The 26,879-nt window shown below is 38.3% G+C and overlaps 4 protein-coding genes across 5 annotated transcripts in view; 3 read left to right on the forward strand and 1 right to left on the reverse strand.

Moving 5' to 3' along the window:
• Positions 1-4,875, forward strand: part of myom3 (myomesin 3) — a 57,267-nt gene extending 52,392 nt beyond the window's left edge. The window contains exons 29-36 of the mRNA XM_053326900.1: positions 540-627; positions 871-909; positions 1,181-1,286; positions 2,823-2,986; positions 3,214-3,250; positions 3,440-3,462; positions 3,559-3,614; positions 3,770-4,875. Of these exons, the coding sequence (XP_053182875.1) occupies positions 540-627; positions 871-909; positions 1,181-1,286; positions 2,823-2,986; positions 3,214-3,250; positions 3,440-3,462; positions 3,559-3,614; positions 3,770-4,039 (783 nt within the window). The 3' untranslated portion in view covers positions 4,040-4,875. The remainder of the gene's footprint in view (positions 1-539; positions 628-870; positions 910-1,180; positions 1,287-2,822; positions 2,987-3,213; positions 3,251-3,439; positions 3,463-3,558; positions 3,615-3,769) is intronic.
• A 578-nt stretch (positions 4,876-5,453) lies between these two features.
• fabp10a (fatty acid binding protein 10a, liver basic) lies at positions 5,454-6,863 on the forward strand. Its single transcript, XM_053327329.1, has 4 exons — positions 5,454-5,613; positions 5,722-5,894; positions 6,117-6,206; positions 6,761-6,863. The coding sequence occupies exons 1-4, from the start codon at positions 5,547-5,549 to the stop codon at positions 6,809-6,811; spliced, it is 381 nt and encodes a 126-aa protein (XP_053183304.1). The 5' UTR covers positions 5,454-5,546; the 3' UTR covers positions 6,812-6,863.
• A 1,327-nt stretch (positions 6,864-8,190) lies between these two features.
• On the forward strand, positions 8,191-14,978 carry srsf10a (serine and arginine rich splicing factor 10a). 2 transcript variants are annotated; one of them, XM_053327326.1, is made up of 6 exons: positions 8,191-8,347; positions 10,958-11,062; positions 11,980-12,083; positions 12,181-12,349; positions 13,842-13,892; positions 13,998-14,978. In XM_053327326.1, exons 1-6 carry the CDS (start codon positions 8,283-8,285, stop codon positions 14,263-14,265), a joined length of 762 nt encoding a protein of 253 aa, XP_053183301.1. In that variant the 5' UTR covers positions 8,191-8,282; the 3' UTR covers positions 14,266-14,978. The 2 variants fall into 2 exon arrangements, with proteins under 2 accessions (XP_053183301.1, XP_053183300.1); XM_053327325.1 differs by lacking the exon at positions 10,958-11,062 and adding an exon at positions 11,322-11,633 and having other exon boundaries at positions 8,210-8,347; positions 11,988-12,083.
• A 129-nt stretch (positions 14,979-15,107) lies between these two features.
• Positions 15,108-19,087, reverse strand: pnrc2 (proline-rich nuclear receptor coactivator 2). Its single transcript, XM_053327328.1, has 3 exons — positions 18,892-19,087; positions 18,166-18,387; positions 15,108-17,908 (listed from the first exon to the last, which is right to left on the reverse strand). The coding sequence occupies exon 3, from the start codon at positions 17,889-17,891 to the stop codon at positions 17,418-17,420; it is 474 nt and encodes a 157-aa protein (XP_053183303.1). The 5' UTR covers positions 17,892-17,908; positions 18,166-18,387; positions 18,892-19,087; the 3' UTR covers positions 15,108-17,417.
• Positions 19,088-26,879: the final 7,792 nt, after the last annotated feature.

Genomic DNA, 26,879 nt, shown 5'->3' on the forward strand with positions numbered 1-26,879 from the left:
TTTAGTCTTTTTAGCATCAAATTCACACTTAATGTTTCCCAGTTGAACTGCAGTGGAAGTATAGTAACAAGAAGAGGGACTTTAGCACTAAAAAGACTGTAATGTTGAAATATATCTACTTGACTTGACTCATTTAGATGGCTGATGCCTGATATAAGTTTCAGATTAACCTTTAAATACATTTTTGGACTGTGGATTGTGGCCACTAATTTTCATTGTAAATGCAATATAAAGGGATCTTCTCGTGATCAGTTTGAATAGGAGGAATGATTTTGACAAGAATAAAATAAATGTATATGTCCATTTGAGCACCTGACTGCTGTTTAAGACAAACCTGAAAAAAATGTGAACTTGTCCTTTAAGTTTAGACTTAACATTATTTTGAAATGCTCCCATGTTCACCTCGGAGTATATTTTACAGTCAACCTTGTGAATAAAAGATGAATTAAAGTATGTTGGTGGTCTCCGGGGATATCAAAATTTAATTTGAAATATTATGAATATGTTTAATTTGAATACACTGGATGTTTCTCCCTCAGGTTACAAAGAAGGAGGCAGGCTCCTACAGAGCCGTGGTGTCAGATGGGAGAGGAGAGGACGTCAGCACCATAGAGTTGGTGGATGAAGGTGAGACATGACCTTGACATCATGTGAACAAATATATCTTCAAATAATCCCTGTTTGTTCCTGCGTTAATGTCCTATCCATAATGGAAGAGGCGATTAATGTCTTTTATTTGTTTCGTTCTTATCTCATTGTGTGTCCTGAGTATTGAACACCTCCCTCTAATCTTTTTTTTTTTATTATTTATTGAGTCCCAAAAGCAATATAAAACACTGTCTGAAGGCTTAATTGTTCTTTTATTTACAGAGTATGACAAGCTTCTCCAGCAGCTGAGTAAACAGTGTGGTGAGTTATTCACACAGTTGGAAGAGCAACCTTCGTGAAATGTGCCAATGACTTGTTTTTTTTTACACCAGGTGTGCTGTGTTGGGATGAAGATAGTACAACTGAAAGCCATGTTAATTAATTGTGGTGTGCATTGTTTTAGAATATTAATGTGTTGAGCTCCCCAGATAAGAAACGGCATGTTTTAAATTGCCAAGGAAACCTAAATGTATGCAGACTGTGGCATTAAATTATCGAGGAGCTCTGCCCTCTCTCCCCTCCCTCTCTGCAGCATTGTCAGCTGGCTCACTGAGGATTCAGAGCACTGCTGAAGGTTTCAAGCTCTACTGCTCACTCAAATACTATATAACCTACCTGAAGACCATCTGGCACTTCAAGTGAGTCCACATGCAGAGCACCTTTCTGACCTAAAATCCTATGCACAGCTGCTGCAGAGGAGGAAGTATAACCTAACCTAAACTGTGTAAGAGGGGGGAAAAAAGTACTGCATGAAAAATCTCTGTCTTTAAAAACATCCACACAGCAAGTAAAATGTATCTTTAAGTTTATTGTACTGACTGTTATCTGTGCAATGGGGTCTGGTCATAATGTTTCCTGCAAGCCACAGAAAGGAAACACTGTAAATGTGACACCCGTGACAGGAATATGCACACAATACCATAGAGATATATGATTTATATGATTTCATGTCTCTGAGAAACAGATGGTGCTGTAGGTAAAAAACTCAGCACCTGGAGCCAGTGCAGGTTTATCATGGGAAAAATAAATGAGTAACCACACATACCAGGTCTGTCTTCTGCACACACACACACACAAAAGCTAAAATGAAATGTGAGATGAAGCTGGTAAAAAAAAAAAGTGAAGGACGTGCATAATAATTTAATCTGTGATGCTGGTCTGGGTCTCCTCATACTGACTGAATTTCAGCTTCTAAAGTGCTTATTTAGGTTCAGCCGCTAACATCTTGCAACGTTCAGTATTTTATATGACACTAGGACTTGATCTCAATGTCTCCATCCGCATACCAACAAATGTTATATAATGTGGTTCAAGATGTGAAGCCAAACATTGTTTAAACCCACAAAAACCTAATTTTAACTTCTAGAGGAGATGCCAGAGTTTCCACAGCTACCAAATATGAACCAACTGAACTCTTTTGGAGGAAATAGTCTTTTGAGGTTTGCTTCTAATAGTTTTAACACAAGCTGAGAATATATATGGCATTAGAAGTTTGGAATAAGCAGATTTTTTCAGCTTTAAAGCTACTCAAGGTGAAGGAAAGAAAAGTTGGGAACCTGTGTAAATGTGTTAAGTAGGTTCATGTGTTGAGGGGTTAAACTAACATACACTAACGTCCATTCTTTTGGTGGAAATAAAAAAATAGTTATGTGAAAGCTGCTCTACTGGTTGAATTTGTTTGAGGACAGATCAATTTTCAACAGGTGGTCAGGCATTAAAAACACTCCAACAGGGTTTTCTGAGATATTAACTTAAATCACTTTGTAATTGTTTAAATGAACTATTGTCTGTTCATGCCACAGCTGATCATGTGTAAGGGTATAACTGGTTTCTTAAGTAAGGCTACTACTACCATCTGGTGGACACTTGAAGAACTGCCATTACAAAAAAGTGAACAACAGGAAAAAAGGAAAAACAACTGAAATTCCAGTATGTAACTAACACAATTGATTTTTCTATCTTTAGTTTATAAAAATGTATCCTCAATTACTCTCTCCACACTAAAAACAAAAGAGATTGCTGTTGGGAAAAGTATATTTTATACAAACTATTTGAAAAAAAATAGTTTGCATTTAACATCCTTATCAGTAAAAGGAGTGGGCAGTTTAACTGTGCCTCAAGGTCTGGATCAAAGACAATTAACAAACACTATCTCCGTGCTATTTCTCCTGCAGGGAGAAGAGGATTGACCAGGAAGCCAGGACAAAGACTGGATACAGTATGCAAAAAGTCTGGATAGAAATCTTTAACCCCACAGAGAATGACAAAGGTCTATACACCCTGGAGATGTTTGATGGCAAAGAGACACACAAACGTGTTCTGGACTTGACTGGACAAGGTGGGAGGAAATGGCATTTTGTTTTCTGATTTATATGAAACTGATGAGATTATCTTTATCATGACTTAACTTCTTAACTTGGACATCTTCTGTTATGGACTTAATTTATAGTCAATTAGTAATTTAAAAAAACTCAATCAAACCAAAATCAAATTAAAAGTGAAGAAAAACTAATAACTGAATAATGAATGAAACCAACAATAATAATAATTACTATTTATTCACAGCCTTTGCTGATGCTTTGCTGGAGTACCAGAGGTTGAAGTAAGTGCTGTCCCAATATGTGACGCATCTCGCATGGCTTGCTGTGACAGTAACATAAAACACAGAGGTAAAAAAGTATTTTCAAAGAGACCAACACACAGCTTGTTTTAGTTTTAGTTTTAGTTTTATGCGTGCCTCTCTCTGTGTGATGTTATATTGATTTGACCTGTTGTTTTTCATCCCCCAAAGGCAAGTGGCCATTGCTGAGAAAAGTGAGTCACAGGTTATGTGTTAATCTTTGAATATTTCTGTCAAGACAAAAAGATGAGAAAATGTCAGCAAGGAGTAATTTGCTTGTGTTGTTTCAGACCGGGCCAAAGTGACAAAGGGTCTCCCTGATGTGGTAGCCATCATGGAGGGAAAGGTATGTCATTAAATTACAGACACTATTGAGTTGCACATTCATCACAATTATGTTTTTGTTTGTATCATTTTCTACTTTTTATGTTATTTTATGTTTACAGCTTTAATACTTTATGTGGCTTTTAACTGCATGTGTGCTCCTCTTCATCCTCTTAGTCTCTGTGCCTGACGTGCTTCATCGGAGGCGAACCAGCCCCAGAAGTCTACTGGCTTCGAAACGACAGAGAGATCATTAACCAGGATCAGTTCGTCATCACTAAGGAGCCCAAGTGCAGCACCATCACTGTCAACAATGTCAAAACAGAAGATTCTGGAAATTACAGCGTTTTTGTCCGCAACCAGTACGGTTCTGAGACGGTCAATGTGACTGTGAGCGTGTACAAGCATGGGGAGAAGCCCCCTGCAAACGCTGTAGAGATGGATTAAGATACAGTAGCCTACTGATTATGAAATGAATTTTCTGCAAGGATTTTCTGCTTTAGTTTGAGGTTTCACCAAGCAGAGATGCAATACATTAATAGATACATAAATAGATAGAAAAATGACACCCCCTAGTCTGAAAGTGTCCGCCTAATTAAATACTTTACTGAACAGTTAATGAAATATATACAACTGGATCTTAAAATGTATTAATTTCCAGAGAAAGTTTGGTTCATTAAGGCAAAAACTGCACATAATGAAGTGAAAGAATATGTGTTGACAGAGAAGTGGAAGTTTGACGTTTAAATTGTTTATTTCACTGTTTCACAGAAAACACTCCTAATACAAAACTGTGAAAAAATAAAAACACTAGCTGACTTAAGTGGAAGTCAACACATTTTAACACTCTGGTGAAGGCTCTGTGCTGAAGGGTGTTTATTAAAAATAAGGAAGACTTCCAATAAGTCAGCCAGTGTTGACAAAATGCTATTTTAAAATCTGGTTATTTGTTACTTATGCATCTAAACGGCCGCCACACACCTCTTGTATAACATAACTGCCAAACCCACAGCTACTAGACTTGCAGAGCTTTTGGCGAATCAGATGTGTTATTTGTTTGTTTGTGTAGTGATTAAAGTCATTTCTCTTCTCAAAGTGGCCCTCACTGGTGAATTATTTACTGACTACTACTACTACTAAATCCAGCACATATTTTATCTTTACTTTTTCATTCAGTAAATCCAGTTCATGACAATCTATTTCTTTTTTAAACTTTGTCTTTGTTGAATCATTTTTGCGGATGATTTTGCAAGCAGAGATTATGTCTCGCACTGTAAGAGCAAACAGACCGCAGTGTCATTAACCCAACTACTGTTCCCCTGTAGTAGGGTTAATGACACTGATCCGAATACCACAGATTCACATTAGGAGGTTCAACAGCACACAGAGGAAAGGTTGCAGATGTGCATGAAGTTCAGATCTCATGTTAAATGAATGAGTCTTTAAATAAAATGAAATATGCCAGACAGTGTATTGAATAAATCTATTTAGTGTCCTCCGCAACCTCAACCTGCACTCTGAGCTCTATGAACATTACAGCAAATGATACATAATCATGTTTTAGACCTTGTTCGTGTACTGTGTGTGGCCTTGCTACCTCTGAATCCTGCCTCCCATGCATCACAAACAGTTGTTAATGTAGATAATTGTCTTTTTAATTATGTAAAACACCACATTTCTGCATGTCACTAAAACTTTTGAACATACGTGACAAAAATTATAAAATAAATGTATCTTTAGTGGGAACCGAGGTTAGTCCAAACAAGAGTAAGTGAACTCCAGGTTGTTCAAACAGCAAAGCGATTACTTCAGATGTGTTTGTTACTGATTAAACAAAGGGACCTGGGACTTTGCCTTTCACTATAAGAAGGTGTAGGAGCACACTGACATCCTCCACATTGTGTTGAGCTTCACACAGCCGTCGCAGCCTCCGGCCCACCTTGGTGAAAGAAACATGGACTTCAATGGAACATGGCAGGTCTACGCTCAGGAGAACTATGAGGAGTTCCTCAAGGCCATGGGTGAGCAAAACTCACAAGGGGCTGTAGGGGGGTTGGCATGTAAAGTAAAATCTTTTTTTGGGGGTAACAACTGTGCACAAATTAACACCAACACATTTTCTTCACCAGAACTCCCAGCAGATGTGATTAAGATTGCAAAGGACATCAAGCCAATTACTGAGATCAAGCAGACCGGTAATAGCTTTGTCGTCACCTCCAAGACCCCCGGAAAGACTGTGACCAACTCCTTTACCGTCGGCAAGGAGGCTGATATCACCACCATGGACGGCAAGAAGCTCAAGGTTTCTAACTCTACTTCACCTTTTGATTCAGCAGAGAGATGCTGCAAAACTATTTCAATTTCTCTGTCAGTTATAACCCTGCAACAATTTCTCATAGTCAAATATTTGTAGTAGTGATGATGTCATGCATGTGAGGGTTTTTGTTCAGTTTCTTTTGAGTCCATGCCTGTTTTTTGGGGGAGGGGATTTATGATTTGTACTGTCTCCTCCTCTGCCCTGCAGTGCATTGTCAATTTGGAGGGCGGCAAACTGGTCTGCAACACCGGCAAGTTCTGCCACATTCAGGAGCTCCAAGGAGGAGAGATGGTTGAGGTACAGTACATCACACGAGAGCTCACTTTTCCTCATATACATACAATACTGTGCAAAGTTTAAGGCATTAAAAGTGAGGATACTTTCAAAAATATTGCTATAAATAGTTTTAATTTATCAATTAACCTCATACAAAGTTCAGTAAACAGCACTAATACTTGGTGGGTAGGTTGTTGTAAGCATCATGGAGAACTTGCTGCAGTTCTTTGGTGGATTTTGGCTCTTTAGCTGCTTCTGTCTCTTCATGTAATCCCAGACTGGCTCGATGATGTTCAGATCAGGGCTCTGAGAGGAGGACTCTTTGTTCTTCTTGTCTCTGATGATACTTCTTTATGACTCTGGCTGTATGTTTGGGGTCGTAGTCATGCTGCAGAATAAATTTGGGACTGATCAGACACCTCACATTATGCATTATGGATAAGAATCTAAACATCCAAAGTGCCTAAAACTTGCACAGGGCTGTATATCTATAATAATAAAAGCAAACCGATGTGATGTATTTTATCTCTTGGCTGCAAATTAAATGTCCCTCTTTTTCCCTTATCTCATTTCAGACTTTGACCATGGGCTCCACAACTCTCATCAGAAGGAGCAAAAAGATGTAAACTTGGCAGTGAGGAAACCAGTGTCTATTTAAATAAAAGTGTTGCTTAATAACTGTGGTTTGTGCCTTTTTATTTGTGTCCATGCACAGTTCTCTCTCTCTCTCTTTCTAAGTAGAAGTATTCAGATCCTTTCCTAAAGTAAAAGTACCAATACAACAATGTAAAAATACTCTAATACAAGTGAAATTCCTGCATGAAAAATCCTACTTAATTAAAAGTACATAAATATTAGCTTAAAATGTACTTAAAGTATGACAGCAAACATACTTATCTCATCCCTCTGACTGATATACTACAATAATAAGTGTGTATAAACAGCATGTTACTATTGTAGGTGCTGCAGGTGGAGCTAGTTTCAACCACTTTATAAACAGTTAGCTAGTTTAGTCCAGTGGTTCTCAAAATAGGGATTGGGCCCCTCCAAAGGCTCACCAGATGAATCTGAGAGGTCACGTGATGATTAATACGAAAAAAAGGTCTGATACACAAGTTTTCAGTTTTGGTGAATTATTGGATCAAGAGAGAGAAATCACTATTGGGTGGAGCTGATAACAACTCATAGACATCTGAAATGAGACCCCGATTATTACACACTGCTTTTTGTAAGACGTCCAAAGCTAGCTGGTTTAATCTTTAACAATGTGTTGTATTTTAAAAGCTTGTTATATTATTGATTGTGGTGCAGTGTAGGTATGTAAAGTAGCACAAAATGGCACTTAAATACATTACTTTAGTAAATACACCTTACTCCATAAATCCCAGGAACATTGCGTATATAATCTCAGCAACTCCTGCATATTACACATTTGTATAGGCTAGTTCAGATTTATTAGATTATATTAGTTCAGAGATTGTTTACTGTATATACTAATTTATTTTATTTTTATTTATTTTATTGCTTCCACCCTTATGCTGCGACTTTTTTCCACTGTATTGCTTTATCAATTTGAATTTCTCCCAAGGTGGATCAATAAAGAGACTTCTTATCATACCTTATCTTATTTTATCTTAGTTACTTTCCACCACTGTCTAACAAACAAGCAAGCAGTGCAGCATATAATCTCTACAAAGAAGCATTTATAAAGGTCTGTGTTTGCATACCAAGTTAAGACCCCTGCCACCTTGTGCGTGTGTAATCTGTTATAGGCTACTTTTGGGGACACAGCAGTCAATTGGGGGAGAGCTTGTCGAAATAGGGAAAAAGCTGATTTTTCTGTCAGTGGGTAAAGTTAAGGTTAGGGTCAGGCATGTGGAGGTGATAAATATTTAGTAGATTAATGTAAATATTATGTAATGTCCCCTAAAGTGACCATAGTCCGACACATGCTGCTGTACATCCACGCGCATGCGCAGTGCAGACATCACTTTGACCACGTAGCTAGTGTCAGCCGTGGGGGGGTTTAGCTGCAGAAATATCTGTCATATAAACATATCACCGGTCAGCAAAACTGTAGCAACGGGCTGTTAGAAAATGGCCAGGTACTTGAGACCCCCTAATACCTCTCTGTTCGTCAGAAACATCGCCGACGAGTCCAGGTATGTTGTCTTTTTAAAGCGCGCTGGTGTGTACGTGAGCTAACATGGAGCTAGTTTAGCACCAAAAAAAACACACACACACACAAAATGGCTCACTGTCGACTGAACCCATACACAGAGTCAATGTGGGTTTTATAGATAACTCTTAACACTTGTTATTAATCATATTTCCTCTTGTATGGTTAGCAAACATGCAGCTAAAAACACTGCATTATTGCGGCGGAAGTGTAATGTCACTATTACCTTAAAAGGAAGTGATACCTTTTATCTGCTTTTTATACCAAAAAAAACAACCTTTACCTGTTTTTTTTTTAACATATCGGACATTGAATTAACTTCACATAGCCTTACTGTATTTTTAAGGTAGTGATGTTATAGTTTCATTGACGTAGTTGTCACATGTATGCAGCACTTAACCCCTTTACTGCTGGTTTAACAGTACACACCAATACTTAAAGCAGAGGTGTCAAACTCATTTTTAAGGGCCACATACAGCCCAATTTGATCTCAAGTGGGCCGAACCAGTAAAACCACTGCATAATAACCTGTGATAATTTATTATATATTTTATAACGTATCTATAATAAACCATAAATTTAAAAAACAGATGAATGGCCTGAGATGTCTGCAATTTCATCAATATTATGTCTGAATCTTTTACAGATTATTTTACACAAAAGCTGCTGATTAATGTTTAATATATGAATGTAATGAGTAATTCTGTATTTTACAGGAAGTAGTCTCCTCACAGTTTAACTTGGCATCATACTTTGCAAAGTTATCCAGTGGGCCGGACAAGACGCCTCAGAGGGTCTGGTTCTAGCCCCCGGGCCGTATGTTTGACACCCCTGACTTAAAGTATATAGGTAATGTGTACCAATACCTATCTGTGCAGCTAGGTGAGCAGTAAGTTACAACTAATTATTGTGCCTGATGGAGCAGAAAGTATGAGACACACCTCACAGATAACAACTTCATATGAATGTTGGGTTAGGTTTAGGGTTAGAGAGACTTTTGAAATACTTTTTATTTGTCATCATTTAGTTTCCCAGCTGTGAGAAACTAAAGCTGCTCTATACTTTTGTACAATTATTGTCCAACAAGCAGATTTTGTTTGTATGATAATGGGGGGTTTTTTTTGTTTTTTTTTCTCTTGTGACAAACTCCAAAAACCTGTTTTTTTAGAAACTTGATCTGGTACATTTCACCCTGTACTGCCAAGACTTCTAAAAATGAACTTGTGGTGTTTTATTTGTGGCACGACAAATTAAAACAAATAAAATTAACCCTAGTCACACACACAGAAATACATATTCTACATACATATTATCAATTATATCTAAATCTTATCATATGAGTAGTTTTAGACTTATGTGCCTGAATTTTGAGATACTGATATCTGAAGTCAATGCTCCGCCACTCCAAAATAATGGATGTGAAAATAATTTAGTTTGTTGCATCTCAACGCATCTTCAGATCCTACTGTTAATGCTTTTATTAAACCTGCTCTCCTCTGAATAAATACTTCCCAACTATTTATATGCATCACTTACCGTCACTGGGTAGTTTCACCTGTATACTAGCTTGATTCAAAACAACTAGATGCACCCTTTTAAAGCACTTTTTAAAAAATAATAATAATTTTAAAAAAAACTTATTTGTATTGCGTATTTCCTGCAGATGTACATCCGAATGAATAATAACAGAAAAGTGAATAGGGCTGGGTATTGTCAATGATTTCCTGAATCGATTCAAATCCGATTCGATTCAATTCAATATCGATTCAATTTTATGTTCCCAGAGTTTCTGTTTTGTAAGTCAGACAATATTTTTAACACCAAATTCTTCAAGAGTAAAGTTAAATCATGAGTCTGATCCAACACTGGGATCTAGCATGATATCATCTGTGTATTTACCCTTAAGACCAGTGGCATTTTAAATCATGTCACTTTGAATTATGATGTCATCATGTAACCGATGATTTTCAAAAAATGCACATAAAGATTATGGATAAGCATGTCAGTTTTAAATACAAGACAAAGTTGTAAACTCTCAAATTATATTTATTATTTTAAATTTCATGCTTCCATCTATTCTCTCTGAAGAAATCGATATCGAATTTTTAAATAGAAAATCGATATTAATTGATGGATCGATTTTTTTTTTTGGACACACCCCTAAAAGTGAATATAAATAAATAACAAATAAGCAGAATGTAAGATTGTCCTGTTATGGTTATGGTCAGTCTGTGGTCATTTCCACCCTAAATAACCTCTGTGACTTTGCCACTCCTGTAAATAGCTGCATGCCATTTATAGATTTTACGGCTGCTGTGGTTGTGTGATGTTTACAGTGGCTGGCTGAGTTATTCATTTATTTATTTATTTCATTTTTTTACTCGAGCAATTTCACCTCAATGCTTAACATGAGTAAACCTCTGGGTGTTTTTTTGAAGTGGGAGAATAACTGGATTTGTCTTCAAAATAAGTATAAATATGTCATATTGCTGTGCTGGCACCAGCCTTTGTGTGTATACCCTGCACTCTGGGCTCCAGCTAAATTCACCTGATAGCACAGCAGAATAAATGTGCTTATTTCATGACACTTTAGGCCAGAGGATTTACGACGTGAGTTTGGTCGTTATGGGCCTATTGTAGATGTCTACATTCCACTTGACTTCTATACACGGCGGCCAAGAGGATTTGCTTACATTCAATATCCTTTATTCTTTCTTTTTAGTTTTGGAAATGTTGTTTTCACTGACAGATTGTAAGGTATTAATGACTTTTTTGGTTGCAGTGACACCTGACCTGATATTAATTAATTTATTTTGTTCATGTGAAAAATGTAAAGTGTTTTTTTTTTTTTTTTTTTTTTTGCTGTTGTTGTTTTTTTTTAAATAATTTGTTATGTAGTATATTGTATTCAGATTTAAACCTATTCCTAACCAATATTTCTTCTGTTGTTGCCTTAGAATGGTAAAGATACAGTTCTGGAGACCCCACACCAAAGAAAGTTGAAAGGCGGTTGTAGAGTAGATTCAAGCCAAAGACACCCAGGCGACAAGCGATAGTGGAATTTGGAAAATAAAGAGAGAGCAAAAGCATGAAGATACAAAGAGGAGAAAAGAGAGCACACCCAGGCCATTCCATTTGTCTACCAAAGGGAGGAAAAGTGTTTATTGGGCAAAGACAAGCAGGAAACCTCAAGTTCTTCTGCCAAGACAATAAAGAACGAGCTGAAGGTCAAAGGTCAAGCATGTTAAAGGTAACAAGACAAACTTTGTGTATCCTACCGAATCTGATCACATCAATATTTGTCTTGTCTTCACAATCTGAAATCACAAATGGGCCTAATTGATTTGGTTTTTGTGTTGTAATTGCAGTAGGTATGACTGAAGACAATACTTATTTTAAAATTTATTTAAACTTAAATTACTGATTTTATTTTTAAATTTAAATTCATTTTCACCGCACTGATCTAAGTCCAGTAGCTGTCTGTGCTTTGATAGACTGGAGCTGTCGACCTGTGCCGCAGCCTTTTCTCTCTAATTGTTGCGCATGTTGTGCAGTCTTCTTTGTGTCCCGACGTTACAAATTTGAAAAAAATGAAAGGCCTTAACAGTGCAGCACGTTTGAAGACGTCCGGGATGCAGAGGACGCTCTTCACAACCTGGACCGGAAATGGGTTTGCGGGCGCCAGATTGAGATCCAGTTCGCCCAGGGAGACCGCAAGAGTAAGAACAGTTTACATCTACCGATCTAAGCAGCCTTACCTTTAACTGCTATAAAAGCTCAATGCAACAATCTTAAAGTCTCTCTCTGTCCATCAAGCCCCAAACCAGATGAAAACCAAGGAGCGGCACTCGCCCCGCAGTTTCTCCCGCTATGAAGACGATCGGGATAGCCGCCGCAGACGCTCCCGGAGCCGCAGCTACGATCGTCGCAGGTCCCGAAGCCCCTCTTATGAACGCCGTCCTCGGAGGTCTGAGAGCCCTAAAGAGTGAGTTGTTAAGAACCTCGAACACCACCGACAGTTTCTGATATTGTGTAAATTCAAATTCATGATTTCTGGTGTAGTCTGTTACTTTGTCGACTGAAATGTATCCAAAACCAAATCTGCTCAATCAAGTGTTTAGAAATCTGATCAAAGAATAATTAAAATAGTCTTTTAATAAAAGTTCTTTATGTAACACGAATTTATCACATTGAAAAGAAAGAAAATTCAAACATATATATGTAAAATATATACCGGTACATATATGTCTCCCAAAGTTATCAGAAGTAAAACTGTTTTAGTATTAATACTGAAAGTCAGGGATCATATTGATTCTGATATTTAAAAAAGTGTTTTTGACCAGTTTTAACAGCTCAAACTGTGACTTAGACCAACATCAAGGTAACAAAACTAACTTCATTTTGTTTTTTGTGAAGCCAAATGTCCGTTTACATTAATTTGTCTCAAACCACCAAAGTCATTTTGTCACAGTATGAATTTGAGAGGAGAAGATTACAATGAAACTGCGACTTAGATAAAGATCTGGGTTACAAAACAACACAAGGTCGTACATTACATGCATGATTTGGTTCAGGTGTGATCTGTAAGAGCGTGAATGTGCATGTATGACCGGATGTTTAATATATGTGTGTTATGTAACATTTGCTAAAAATAGACTTGAACATGGACAGTTTTTCCAGCTGGGACACGATTTATATCTACGTTGCCCTTATTTGGCCCCCACTACACAAATAATTAAAGGAGAGTAAAAAAAAACCCTGAAACACAGCTTTATTGAGTCATCATGTAATAGTGGTTATTTACCGTATTTTTCGGATTATAAATCGCAGTTTTTTTCATAGTTTGGCCGGGGGTGCGACTTATACTCTGGAGCGACTTATGTGTGAAATTATTAACACATTACCGTCACTTTTTTCAGTAGTCCAGACAATAGCCGCCCTCTTGTTCTGACAGGTGTTGAAGCTCCGTTTTCTGCTTCTTCCACTCCCTCACCCTTATGGGGTCCACAGAAAAATGGCTCGCGGCCGCTTTTCCACTATTCTGTGCCATGATCAAAGTCATTATCAAAGAGGCTACGCTATCTGAGGTAAACAGAATGTGTGAAGGAAAAACTTCAACGTCATGCTCTCTTGCTCTGATGTATGTGTGTCTGTCTATAATATATCAGCGATCGTCACACGAAAATGCGACTTATACTCCAGTGCGACTTATTTATGTTTTTTTCCTTCTTTATTATGCATTTTCGGCTGGTGAGACTTATAATCCGAAAAATACGGTATTAAATTTTAAGAAATGGATATCTGATTTCTCAAAGTTGGATGTATTTTGACTTTTGAGCCCATCTGGATCCCATAGATCCAGCAGGAGTGTCTGTAACCACTAATTACAAGAAGTCATTGATATGAAGTGTTGCACTGAAGCTCTTTACGGTAAATAAATTACATCCTGAAAGACCGGTTTGTTTAACTCTCCTCAGCTCTCGCTCTTACAGTCGACGCAGACGAAGCAGAAGCCACGAAAATGACAAGTAGGTCCATTCGTCATCTTGCAATATAAGAAGACAGTTATAAGCACTATAAACTTTACAATGCCTCTTTATTTAATAATTAATAAGTCATGCTCATACCACCAGGTACAGAGGTCCTCCACGTGAACACCACAGGACACACCATGAACCAGGCTCACGTAGCCGCTCAGCATCCCGCTCCCCCTCCAGATCTAGGCCCAAAGGTAAAAAGAGCCAGTCCAGGTCCCACAGCCCCGCCGAAGACTTCCACCCGACATCCAGCTCCCAGAAACAGTCTGTGGGGCGATCTCCGTCCCGCTCCTACTCCAGATCCATGTCCCGGTCACGCTCTCGCTCCAGGTCCTGGGCAGGACGCAAGTCTGGAGGTCACTAAACTCTACACTTGTCTTCCAAAGCTCTATTTATCTGTATGTGAGGATGTTTCTGTTCAGCTTTTTGACGATGACAACTGGAGTGTGACGCTCTCGGTTTGGATTTGTTTTTATCATCATATTTACAGAGGAATATGTTGCCAAAGCGAGGAGAACAAGCGAGATCTAGAGATTATTTTTAGCGTAAATAAAAAGTTTTTGTTGTGATTCATAGAAGCACAGTTTGATACCCGACGAGTTTTACTAGGTCAAGTTTTTTGGACTTGTGTACGATGCGTCTCTGAGGGTGGACATAATGTTACGGTTTGGCTCTGCCGAGAGTATTTTTGTACTTTGAGTTAGCAATATTTAGATGCACACATGTTAATATGGGGACTGTCTCAGTTTGGGTTGTCTGTTGTATAAATGGTAAGTTACACCTGACGCCATGCTCTGACTCTGCAGTATTTAGTTGGTCTTATTTCAGCAGACGGTCGGTATACTTTAGGAGCCTCTTCTGTAATTACTGAGGCAATGGATGAGAAATGGAAGGCCGGTTGTTTCTTATAAATTAGTCCAGCATTGTTACGATATTTAAAATGAGCTGCAAGTCATTGTTCCATGCATTTTGTTCAGTGAGTGAAAAAGTCAACTGAGTATCATTTTCCTTGTTTTCAGTGTTTTGTTATGCATTGTCAATAAAGAAACTCTATCCATAATTATCCATCTGCTCTTTCTTTAAAATGCTGAAGTGTACTGTGACAGGATTGTAGGTGGTACTTCAGTGTGGTAGCAATGTAAATGTTTGTCTATATAAATCCTGTTATTCATGAGTGTGATACTGAAACACAGACACAAAAGGTAGGGGGGGAAGGGAAGGGGATTTATTTCTTTTTTTTGTAAAAATTTGTCTTCAATTCACAGTGCATTTAACATTTGCATTTTTTTTAAACACCAATTGATACCAATCTTAAACAGGGCATTTTCCTTTTCTTATACAGTGACAGTTTCAAGGGGACAAATTAAAAGCCAATTCAATTTTTAAGTTTAGCACAAGGAGACTTTGCCATGCAGGATTCAGGGGGCAAGAAACAAAAAGTTAACATGAACAACCAATAAGAGGTATTTAAATAGCATGGGGCCACATTCAATTGTCTGCTGGCGGAAGAACAGCGGAGAATTGAATGTGGTTTTGATGAGAACATTTGGTCAATCTGTGGCAATGCCACTTAAAAAATAATTTGTCACTTTCAGCATGGATTTCAACTTAGGCACAAACAGGTTAACTCAAGATTAACAGCATCACGCTTACTAAATGTAAGCACATTCTCAACTTAAATTCATACATAGGCAAGTCTCCTAGGATCCAATTGATATTTTCTTAATTTGCACTTAGCATCTTTCACCCTACACTGTGCATAATACAAAACAATAAAAAAACATGTGCAAGTTCTCTGGAAAGATAACAGTGCAGGGGTACTGACAAATGCTATAGGCAGGTTTGTTTTTTTTAACAAAAATATTCTTCAGTATTGAAGTCAAGACATGTCCTTAGCACATCTTATACATTCAGTGTTATTACTAAAAATACTTTTGTTGGGCAAGCCTCAAACTCGGCCTGCAAATGTACATATGCTACAAGTACTTTATACACTTCATTATTTACATGGCTCTTGAACACACTATCAAGGTCCTGTACTTTGTTTTGTCATCTTTAGGCTGGCAATAAACAGCTCCAATTCTGCAAAGGGAAAGCAAAAAAGAGCCTCAATAGAGGATTGAATCAAAAATAGAGAATCCATTGGATGATAGTCAATTACACCTCCATCATTTCAATAGTATCCTGGCCTGTAACTTAGGAGAGAAAAAAAAGAAAAAAAAAAGTCTGATTGCAGTGCAAGAGGGCAAACAAGATACAGAGGCAGCAAGTGTCTGTTGATTATGGGATGGTCCAACCAGACCGATTTGTAAACACAATAACACTCGCCTCCTGCCTCTGGTTGAGTCCGGTGGGCCACTTCAGTTCAGAAACTTCCCTCAGCTCTGCCATACCTTTCTTACCAGTGCATGCAGCCAACAGGACCGAGACATGTCTTAACGACGTCTTAACGACAGAGTGAAACTCAACCTTGAAGCTAAGTCTGGCCCTCTTCCGCACGTTGAAGCTGCAGCACTGTCCCGAATAGGCAGCGGCTGAAGGGTGAGAACAGTACTGATTGGAACAGATGCAGTCGGAGGTGACCCACAGGACTCTTAACTCATTCACCACTTAAGTCAGCAAAGTTGAACTGGCAATGACAACCATGCCTATCAAAAAGGAGGGGAATCAAATACAGCGAAAACATTGCTTTGGTTACACACAGCATTTCATACATCTTTCAACCACAACAAAAAAGGACCTGTACAAAATAATGCTATGATAGAGTGTTGCAGGCCTCGGGCAAACTCAACTCCTATAGTGCATGTGCGCACAGCGCAATAAAAAAGGTGGTACAGGAGTTGACGGCCCAAAGCCTGAGTGTGCCATGGTCTCTTCAGTTTGAGGTTACACTTCTGACCTCTACTCACTCACTACAGCTTATTACCTCCAGTAAGAGTTTTTTTCCCTGCAGAATTACAGTTGAGTGTCTTTTATATCCCAAACAAGGAGCACAAGAAAAACAAGGTGGTCCTAGTCAAAAATGCTACAATTGTTTGTTTGCTTTAGCACCTGAAGCTTTAGAGTTGTCTCCAAAGGCTCATCATAGAACCTACGTAAATGAAAAAGCATCTGTCCACAGAAATGGACCGTAAAAGTGAGGGAATTACCTGACCTATACTATAATCCTTGTTTGGGAGAAAAAGCTCACTCAATCTGCTTTGACAGCCAACATAAAAAGAACAAAACACAAAAGTACAAAGGATATCCAGTTTGTCATTAGTCACAAAAACAGACTCAACTAAAGGCACCACCGACCAGCAAGGCTGCAAGGCTGTAATAGTTTTGAAAAATTGGTTTAAAAAATTGAATAAACATTTACAGCAAAAAACATTGTTGCAAATGCATCCTAACCCTCAGAGAGGCAAATCTAAAAACAGTTAAAAGTATTACAGCACTGAGGTGTTCCTGGTGGGTCGATGCCCTCAAAAGAGTCCCAGTCCATGCATTGGCTTTTTCTAACTGTGGGGATCCTTCTCAGGCCTGCACCTTGAGGAGGCTTTTGAGCTGGAAGGTCATCATCTCCCTGTTGTCACAAGAGCTCATTGGGAAGGACACCCAGTGGCTGGGGGGTTTGGGCAACACGCTGGGCGAGGGTGGCTCGCTGAACTTTGGCCCTGCGTAGCTCGGACTTCCCTGGGTTGCCAGGAGTGTGTTGAGGTGAGACACCGCACCCTCCCAGTTCTGATCATAGCTGGTGGCAAAACGGACAGAAGCATTTTTCTCTGCAGACGCGGCCTGCCGCGCCTCTGGGGACCTGTGGTAGGCTGCGACTTTGTCGCTCCTGCGGTGGCCATGATGGTGAAGGCCTGCCCCTCCTGCAGATGCTGCTACTGATGAGCCATTCTGGTCACGGCTTCTCTGCTTGGCCCGGCCAAGTTGATGTTTCTTCTTGGGCAAAGGGCGTTCAGGGTGGGAAACTGGAATGTTGTACCGCTCTCCACCTCCCATACTGCACTACGTGTCACCTACATGGCGAGAATAAATTTTATTATTATTTTTTATTATCATTATAACTGTAAAAATATTTAACTGCAATGAGACAGGGTGATCTGATTTATTCGCGTGGTAAAAAACGAATTGCAGTCCGTCCACGTAGCAAGCATAAAACCTTGCATAATCTCTCAATGAAAACAAGCACAAGTGCTACGTGCAGAAACGCCAGACGGGCCTGCGCCGCCCCTCCCCCACCCACCCACCCAAGAGCAAAACAGCCTCTGCTCACCTCTTTGTTGTCAGAAAGTTAACGTTGAAGCAGAGATCTCTCTTCAATCTTTCACCTCCAACCGGGCCCCAGGTCCTCGAAGTAGATTTCTGTCTACTTCTCGCTGCACTTCTGTGTCCAGCAAGATCTGAGGTTTTCATGTGCCAATAATAAGCGTTGTTTTCCCGTGAAGCCGAGCTGAACATCAATTCACCTCGGCGCCGGATGCTCGAAGTCTAAGACCTTTAAAAATGAGACATAATTTCAATTAGACATGCTTCAATCAATGCATTCGTGTAATAGTGTTTATATGCCGTCGATAAACATGGGATGAAGGTGTATTTCTGAGTGCGTCATTACATCATGCACTGCAAAAATCAATAAAGAAGACAAAAATGACTGCTCCTAAAAATGTCCTGATCATTCCTATTAAATAATATTTCATTATGGGGGGATTATTGCAGCAAAATGTGTTATCTCACAGTTGTTTGTGTGCCTCCAGCTTAGTTTATAGCTTATCTGCGGTGGCTTTGTCCTGTAGTGAAGTGGCTTTAAGATTTGATTTAGCAGCTTTAAAATAACATAGTTATATTGAACATCACGATCGCGGTGGATATGAACTGATAAATCTAAATATTGATCGAGTATAATATCGTCTTTTTTAAAATATTCTCGGTCACTCTTCGTTGGCATCCAACCAAAACAAAGAAACAGTCGACTCAATATGGCGACGGGAAAATCACTTACCGACTTCTTCAGGCTTGGTGGTCGAAGCCCTTCGTCAGAATAAGGAAATATGAGATAAGCCTTTTGAAATCCCTCGACGGATAAAGAAAGAAGGAAGCACAGCGAGCTATATTTCCTTCAAAAAAAATCCGTCAACCCTCGAGGCTTATACGGTGTTAAAAAACCAGGTAGCCGACAGGACGACACCTCTCTCCCTCCCGACTCCGTCTGAAATGCAACAAAATGGCAGTTACAGCGAATATATGAAGCTCGGATCCAGCCAATCAGAAGCTGCGCGAGAACCGACGGACCAATCAGCGGAGATAACACGAGACGCATTCACGCCTGTTGCCAGACCGGTGACGTCAATCGCTGACAGCTTCTCTTGTTTTCCTTTGTTGGAGCCGCTCGGGGTATTTCCTGAAAGAAGAAGAAGTGAGAGAGAGAGAAAAACAGCTGAAAACTAACCCCAAAAAACACCAAATTACATAAGAAATAAATCTACTGTTACGAGCAGTATGTTATAAAGGGGTTTGGTTTGACAGTAAGTGTGTATTAGTGTTGTGTAGTAGCTATAATAACAACGTAAACACTTGGAGATTTCGATTTATTCGAGGTGTTTGCACTTTTTATTATACCGGAAAACAGATTGACTCGACCACATTGCGTGTTTGCGTATTGGTTAAACCTGTTTTACGGTCTATGGTTGAAACAGCTGCAACAGGCTGTAATGAGACACAACAGCCCTTGTCTGTAAGCTACCCATCCCCCCAAACTACCCATCATCTGTCGTCTTGATAAAACAAAACCTTCAAGGGTTTTTATCGTTATTCCAGCCGTGTAAATACATGAAAAAGAACCAAATACTCAGGTCTCAGTGATTGCAGTATAAATAAACAAATAAAGAACATCTATACTAAAATAAACATTACCCAATATGCATAATAAGTCAGAAAATAAATAAAGTAAGAGGTAAAGTGAGCAGAGCAGAGAGGCATTACAGCAGCATGCCCCTGAGGAATATAATAAATAGTGTAAAGTAAAATACAAGTAAGTGAAAAATACCTTAGTGGTCATTTAAAGCTTTTATTATTTCCCACCTTTCTGAACAGTAGTGAAAGGGGCAGGGACCTTTTGTTGTTCTCTGTCTCTGTTTTCAAATATTAATATAGCCAATTCTACCAATAATATCTGTTATGTAACACAACACAACACAACATATATAACCACCACCACATAGGCCCAATTCAGAGATATGATATGAAAAGAAGCTCCACAGTAAATGTCATGCCCTCATAAACATGTAGGAACTTGTAGCAACATGTGGACAAGTCATTGAGGCTATATGAGGCTATGAGGTGAGAAGCTCCCTTCCCCCCCAAGTGTTGTTGGATAAACCTACAACCACAGCACCTCAAATGGTACTTCAGTGTCCTGGAGAGCACATATGTTTTGGGGTCATTAACTACAAACACTGGAAGTAAAGCTAATAGCAGGTCACATGAGATGCACATTACCACAACACTAGGGATATAAGTTTAGAGCATTTTGAATGTCATAGTTTATGGTAAATGAATTCAGTTAAGTAGCTAAAACCTGTTTTTAAATCACTTTTTATAAAACTTGGCTGTGTTAACTTGACCTTTTATTTTATTAGAATTATTTTAATAAATGTATTGTCTTTATTCAGCTTGTAGTATTCTGTTTCACTCAGCAGTTTTCTGTTTTCATTACCTTTGTTTGCTTATGGGTTAGGGTTAGGCATAGTTTTCACTTCCTGCATTTCTGTAGACATGATAATATGATCCTCCAACTGGTTTTATGGGACTCGTCTGGTCCAAGTCTAAAGAATACAGGACAACTAGCAACAGCAGTTGACTCCTATCTCAGCCCACGGCCAATGTTGTTTTCCTTTCCTTGTTTAAACTGGACTTTAAAAGTGTTACACAACACACTCTGCGTCAGCCAATGGTCACAGCTGTAGGCCATGAAACTCCCACTTCTGCTCCCCAAGCAAAGCAACCTCTGAAGGGGGCTGTGCCGATCTAGAGCCAGCTATGTATGGAAAGTAGGTCACTGTGAGGCCTCTGAGAGTCACTAAGAACATGTTAGGTGGGCAAAAATCTCCATATATGACTGGTTGTAAACACTTCAAATATACAGCAGGCCGACCTACAAAGTGTAACAGATAGTACAGTCAAAACAACTCTGGTGTACAAAAGCGGACAGGTTCATTTTTTATTCACACAGCACAGATGAGAAGCTTGTATAAGTCTCATTGGCAATTTGCAGAACTTACTAGAGGTGTCGACAGTGAGAAGTAATTGAATTTCAATAAACTGAAATGTGTTGTGAAACACACCCACAGAGAGTGACGTTGGGAAGAACAGAAGCAGACTTTCCCACACTCAGCAATAATTTGGAACCCATATCAAAGACCTTGTGTGACACTCAGCATACACATTCAAATGCAATCTCAATTGTAACACATTATTTTAGTTTCACTGTCTGTTTAGCAGCATATCTCTACATTTAATGACATGTTTTTTTTGAGGAGAAAAAGCTGATAATGCTGTTTATTACAACCGACTCAACATTTTTGTAAGGAAAGACAGAGAAGAGAGAACATTTGCCTGAGTTTCTGTTATTTATAGCTGTAGTTTCCAGTAGCTATCATTAAGGACACTGAGACCAAATCCTCAGTATTTGTAATGCTTTTTTTCTTAATGTGGTGGGGGGCGTTTCCTTCTACAGTTAAAACACATGCACATGAAGAGTATTTCATAATATGTATTCAAGTATTTTTAGACTCACTATGTATATATTTGGCTACACGAGGAGGGATTTGGAACCGCATTTAGACCTTTATGTTTGGGAAGTTGGAGAGGGAGGAGGAAGGGACATAAAACCACATTTGCTGAGGAACGTTTTTGTTACATAAAGCTCTGGTAATGTAAGAGTTGCATTTTTAAACAGTTTGTAACTACTCCATAAAAATAAAACTTGCAGGAGATTTAACTGAACAGCTACCCTAAATAATTTATTTATAATAATTTAGAGATTTTCCAGGGCTGGGGGTTTTGACTCATGGTCTCAGTATATTTTAAATCCCATGGACTTTGGACCAGAGACACGTACAAGTCAACATAACTCAACACAAGTCAGCACAAGCCCTATATTTCCTAATGCCCCTTTAGTATGTAAATCAAAATGCTGAATGCCAAACAAAAGGTCAAGTCTTGTCTATTCAGGCCCTATTTTTCTGAATGGTTGAGCCCTTAAGGTCTTGACTAACTAGTGTGTACTAGATGTTTCCAAAGTTAAATTTAAGATGAAGAGAGACTGAGCACCTTCTGTCTTTGCCCCCAAACTTTGTAATAGTTTACATGTTTCCATTAGTTTATCTAGCTCTAATGGATTATTTTAAAAATGTATATCAAAACTGTTTTTGATGTCATCACTGGTATTATTTCTGTCTGTGAAGCACTTTGTAACTTTGTGCTATTTAAATAAATCTTAACTAACTTACTTTACAATCTCACCTGTTGAATATTATAAATGGAAAATGCAAAAGTCCATAAGGATACTGGAAAATGTAAGAAGGTTAATATTTTTAAGGCAATCATTTATGTAATTTATATTTAATTGATTTTAAAGATCTTCTAATTTTGAGTTTTAGTCACCCATACTCATTTAAAATGTCCATGTTAAATTCTTGCAACCATATATTTGAATTTTACAGTCACATTATTATTGCTTACAGTAAAGTAAATTAAAATAATTAAAGTATTTAGCAGGAAATAATTCGATTTTTGCTGCGTTCATTTTTTTCCCTGCCTTTTTCACATCAGAGATCTGATACTGCTGTTTGAAGGTCTGGCAATCTGGAAATGAGGAGAGGAAATTTGATTAATGGATTCAACCTGGATCAATCTGAAACAGCAAAGCAAGCCCTGATGTTTATGTAGCAGGGTGATTTCTAAAAAGGGAGGGCGTAACAGCATGACGTAATCTAACAGATAATTGAACATTTCGGGCTTTATTCTATCCTGTGGCCTGTTCCGCTGTGCTGCACCTGGTCGGACAGTGACTGAGGAGAAGTCTTATTGGAGCTGTGCTGTCTGCTCCTAATCACATTTCCTGCCTTCTGGCCTGCTGGATCCATCAGGTCAGAGGAGGATAAGACACTGCCATCAATGCACCAGATATTTCTGGTGTTGTCACTCTCAAATCATGTTTCACTTTAAGACATACAAACATGTCACAAAAAGTCTGTTTGCGACCTATTTCCTTGCAATTTGATATATTTGTTCATCCCAGTTGCTGCTATTTAGCATACTTTTCTCTAAATTGAGAAGCTAAAATAAGATGCTAATTCATTTCAGAATGCCTCAGGTATGTCATTTTGTGGCCTGATTAAATTCTTATTGAACTAGTAATGTACTTTTTCCAGAGGGGCATAAACTAATTTGAATGTCCTTTATTACTGAATCAACTTGCTTGGCCAGTTAGACTTTGTATCCATTAAGAATAATAAAGATTAAAACACTCAACAACCTTTTAACCTGTTGCCATCATTATGATGTTCACTGTCAGGTTACTGAGTGACTCCTTACAGACTTTCCACTCATTTGTGGTTGCTTAGCTTTGCCCCCTGTTGTACTGCAAACAGTATTACACCCCGACTCACTGGGCATTAGCCAGTAACTAGTGTGCAGAATATATAAAAGAAAAACATAAACTCAACACCTCAATACAAACTGCAAAAATGCATGCATGCACAATACCAAAACAATGTTCTAGTAAAATAAAGATATTGACTTCATGTTGGTATAAAAGTATAAAAGTGAATGAACTGTTATGAATGAACCCTGTACTGAGACTCTAAGAGCAAAACATGTTCATTGTGTCTATTCTAATGCACACACTTAATTGTCAAATGAACAAAGCAGACATAATTAAAACCTGCTTTTTTATTATCTTGCCAGTCCTTCCTGACCACAGACGGCAGGCAATTAAGATATTTTTGTAATCCTTCAAGCAATATGTGACACAAATAGCATAAACCATGTGATCCTATAAGGAAAGGGTGTGGGTTGTGCAGCATGTGTGATGTCACTGTCTGTCAAATGAAGATGAGTGGGAAGTAATTAGCGACAGAGGTGGAAGAAACAAATAGGAATAATCAGCGAGCAGGAAGTTGGTGATACAACATGTGGAAAAATATATATCTTAAGCTGGTAAAAAAAAAATGTTTAAATGAGGTGATTAATTTGAGCATGAAAGTTTATTCTTGACCTCGGGAGTAGAAGGGGCTATGATGTGTTTTCCTCCTTTTTTCTCAACATGTTTTTCACACCTCTCTAAAGTACTCCCTTCCCTAGAGTCTGTCCTGATGCTGTCTGATGGAAAGGCAAGAAGGACACAGCACTTAGAGGTGTGGGATCACTTCACTGTCTCTCTATTAGTGTTTGATTTAGACTATTTTCAATCTACATTTGTTATGGGTAACTTCTCATCTAACAACTGAAACAAAAAGTGGACCTTTATTGCTATTATTCAATCATCAGTTTCATCACAGACTTCAAGATAATTTTCTATCTTTCTTCATTCTCTCTACTTGTCTCTCTGTGTTTCCTTTCCCTCCCCTCCTCTCTCTCTTCTCTCTCTCTCAGTCTGCCTCTATGTCGATCTCTCTCTCTCTCTCACTCTCTCTCTCTCTTCCTCTCTCTCTCTCTCCTGTCATCACAGCCACCCCCCCTTATCTTTTACCCTCACTTGTGCACTTTGCCACCAGTCAGGTCTGTAGGTCTGTGCGGTCATGCTGTGGTTGCTCTGCCTCTGAGAGACATTATAAATCACATCACCTTAAATAGAAAAACAGAGAGAGAACATAAGGTAAGCGCTTGGAAATTAATTTCTTTGCAGTAGTTAAAACCCATTAATATAATTTAGGTTTTAAAAGGGAATTATGATTATATGTCTTAAATGGATTTATAGGAAATTACAGAAAAAATATGGTCCGTATTTTTGGGTAATACTTTTATATTTAATGCTTGCTCTTGTTCAGAAAATGTGATACTTTAAGATAGATTTTTGTATGTCTGTATTTTCTCAACACTGCTGCCAATACAAAAAGAGACATCAAGTCGCGTTCATTGGCTTGTTGATGATATTTTGAAACAATGTGGCATGGTGCAACAGTGACTCAAGGGGTAATTGCCAAATCATATTTCAGTGTAGATGTCGCCATTGATGTGACCAAAATGGATGCGGACAAGTGTCTTATTATAAATGAAGTTTCATGTATGCACAACTGCTGCTGACTTCATGAAGGGGCGATCTTTTTTTTTTTTATAAGGATGACACAGGGTCTTAAAGAGTCAAAACATAGCACTCTGTCAATCAAGATTTTCACAAGGGAGGACAGAGACAGCCTGAGGTGGTGTAATATCCGCAGTGCATGCAGCCATATGGCCCATGGTTGAATTAAGAAATATTGTCCCTCAAGTCAATATGATGCTTTCCAGAAAATAATTTACTTCCATCACTTCTGCCCATATATATTTATTTGTGCTTTCATAAGGCAATGCCATATTTATGATGAAAAACTGGGATAATGGTGAATAAAGGGGAAACAATGAAATAAAGGTCATAGTGTCCCTTTACTCAACTCCTGAGGACGGTAAAATCTCTTATTGCATGATGTGTTAACCTGCTACATTCTCTTAACCTTTAATGTTTTTTCATTTATTAGTTTTTTACCCAATATACCCAAGCTGCTTTAAAAAAAAACATTTCCTGTAATAACACTGTGATTAACATTTATTTTCTGTGTATGGTTCACATTGTTACCTGTAAAATGATTTATCATGTTAAAGCCGCTCTGTGCAAATAAATCATAGGTGGCTACTCCCATTTATCACAGCATTATTTACTTCAATCAAATCCTCTCACATCAGCTTTCCATACTTAGTTTAATCTATTGATTGCATACAGGAGATGGTCTTTAGAGCAGATTGTTCAATTCAGTGCTGACCTTCATCAACCGATTAACCATCCTCTTAAAGTACAATCCACTCTAATTCCAAAAGGGGGCAGTCTTTCTCATCCTGTTAGCTATGATGATGATGATACCCTCTGCAAGTAGCTGAATGCATTAAGGGTAAAATCACAGCCAAATTGACTGTAGCAAGAAAGGAAGTCTCTGGACTAGCTCAGTTCACAAAATAAAAATAAAAATCACTTCAACTCCTTCTTCAGTCTAATCAACTCTTCCTTTTCTTGTTCCTTCAGCTGGATGTTTGAGCTTCATTGTGTAAGATAATGTACAGTATGTGCAGAGTTTGACATGAGAAAGCTGTTTTCACATTCATCCATTGAATGGTTTCTCTGTGATGACTGAAAATGTGATTTTAAGATGTGTATCTGCGAGCATGATTTGTGACATTACAACTAGTCTGGAGCCGATCCTGACCAATTATGCAACTTATATAAGTCTGATGTGGAAACTTGAAGCCTTCACTGTACGTAGACTGAGGATGGACATTTCAGTAAAAGAGGAAACATGTTTTGAAACATTTAAGATTAACATGCATATTCATATATTTTACTCAAATATTACTCAAATATATCTTTAAGGAATTTTTGACATTCAGAGAATATCTTGCACATGTGGTACAAATGATCTTCACATACTTGCATACTGTGCTGTGGACAACCCTCACCTGAGAAGCTTAAAGATTCAGATATATACATTCACATATTCATACGGTACAAAAACACTTAATCTGAATAAAAACCATTGTCATCATCACACTGGTCATGTTCACTGTTAATCACGACCAAACGAAGCTTCTAGGAATTTTAAACAAAAAAAAAAGACTTTATGAGCTTGTTTTAAACCATAATCTATGAGGCTCTTTGTGCCTATCACTTCAATGTAAGCATTAGATGATACTGTAATGGTTATTGTCTGTTTGCCCTGACTTCTAAATTACTTTCTGTCT

This window comes from Scomber japonicus, chromosome 10 (assembly GCF_027409825.1).
Source record: "Scomber japonicus isolate fScoJap1 chromosome 10, fScoJap1.pri, whole genome shotgun sequence".
Classification (NCBI taxonomy): Eukaryota; Metazoa; Chordata; class Actinopteri; order Scombriformes; family Scombridae; genus Scomber; species Scomber japonicus.

Excerpts from the sequence above, each read along its gene's own strand:
- fabp10a (XM_053327329.1), top strand. The coding sequence starts at position 5,547 with ATGGACTTCAATGGAACATGGCAGGTCTACGCTCAGGAGAACTATGAG. Across the intron at positions 5,614-5,721 it reads GGAGTTCCTCAAGGCCATGG|AACTCCCAGCAGATGTGATT; the intron begins GTGAGCAAAACT and ends TTTCTTCACCAG. Across the intron at positions 6,207-6,760 it reads AAGGAGGAGAGATGGTTGAG|ACTTTGACCATGGGCTCCAC; the intron begins GTACAGTACATC and ends ATCTCATTTCAG.
- srsf10a (XM_053327325.1), top strand. The coding sequence starts at position 11,453 with ATGAAGATACAAAGAGGAGAAAAGAGAGCACACCCAGGCCATTCCATT. Across the intron at positions 11,634-11,987 it reads GGTAACAAGACAAACTTTGT|ACGTCCGGGATGCAGAGGAC; the intron begins GTATCCTACCGA and ends GCACGTTTGAAG. Across the intron at positions 13,893-13,997 it reads AGAAGCCACGAAAATGACAA|GTACAGAGGTCCTCCACGTG; the intron begins GTAGGTCCATTC and ends TCATACCACCAG.
- pnrc2 (XM_053327328.1), bottom strand. The coding sequence starts at position 17,891 with ATGGGAGGTGGAGAGCGGTACAACATTCCAGTTTCCCACCCTGAACGC.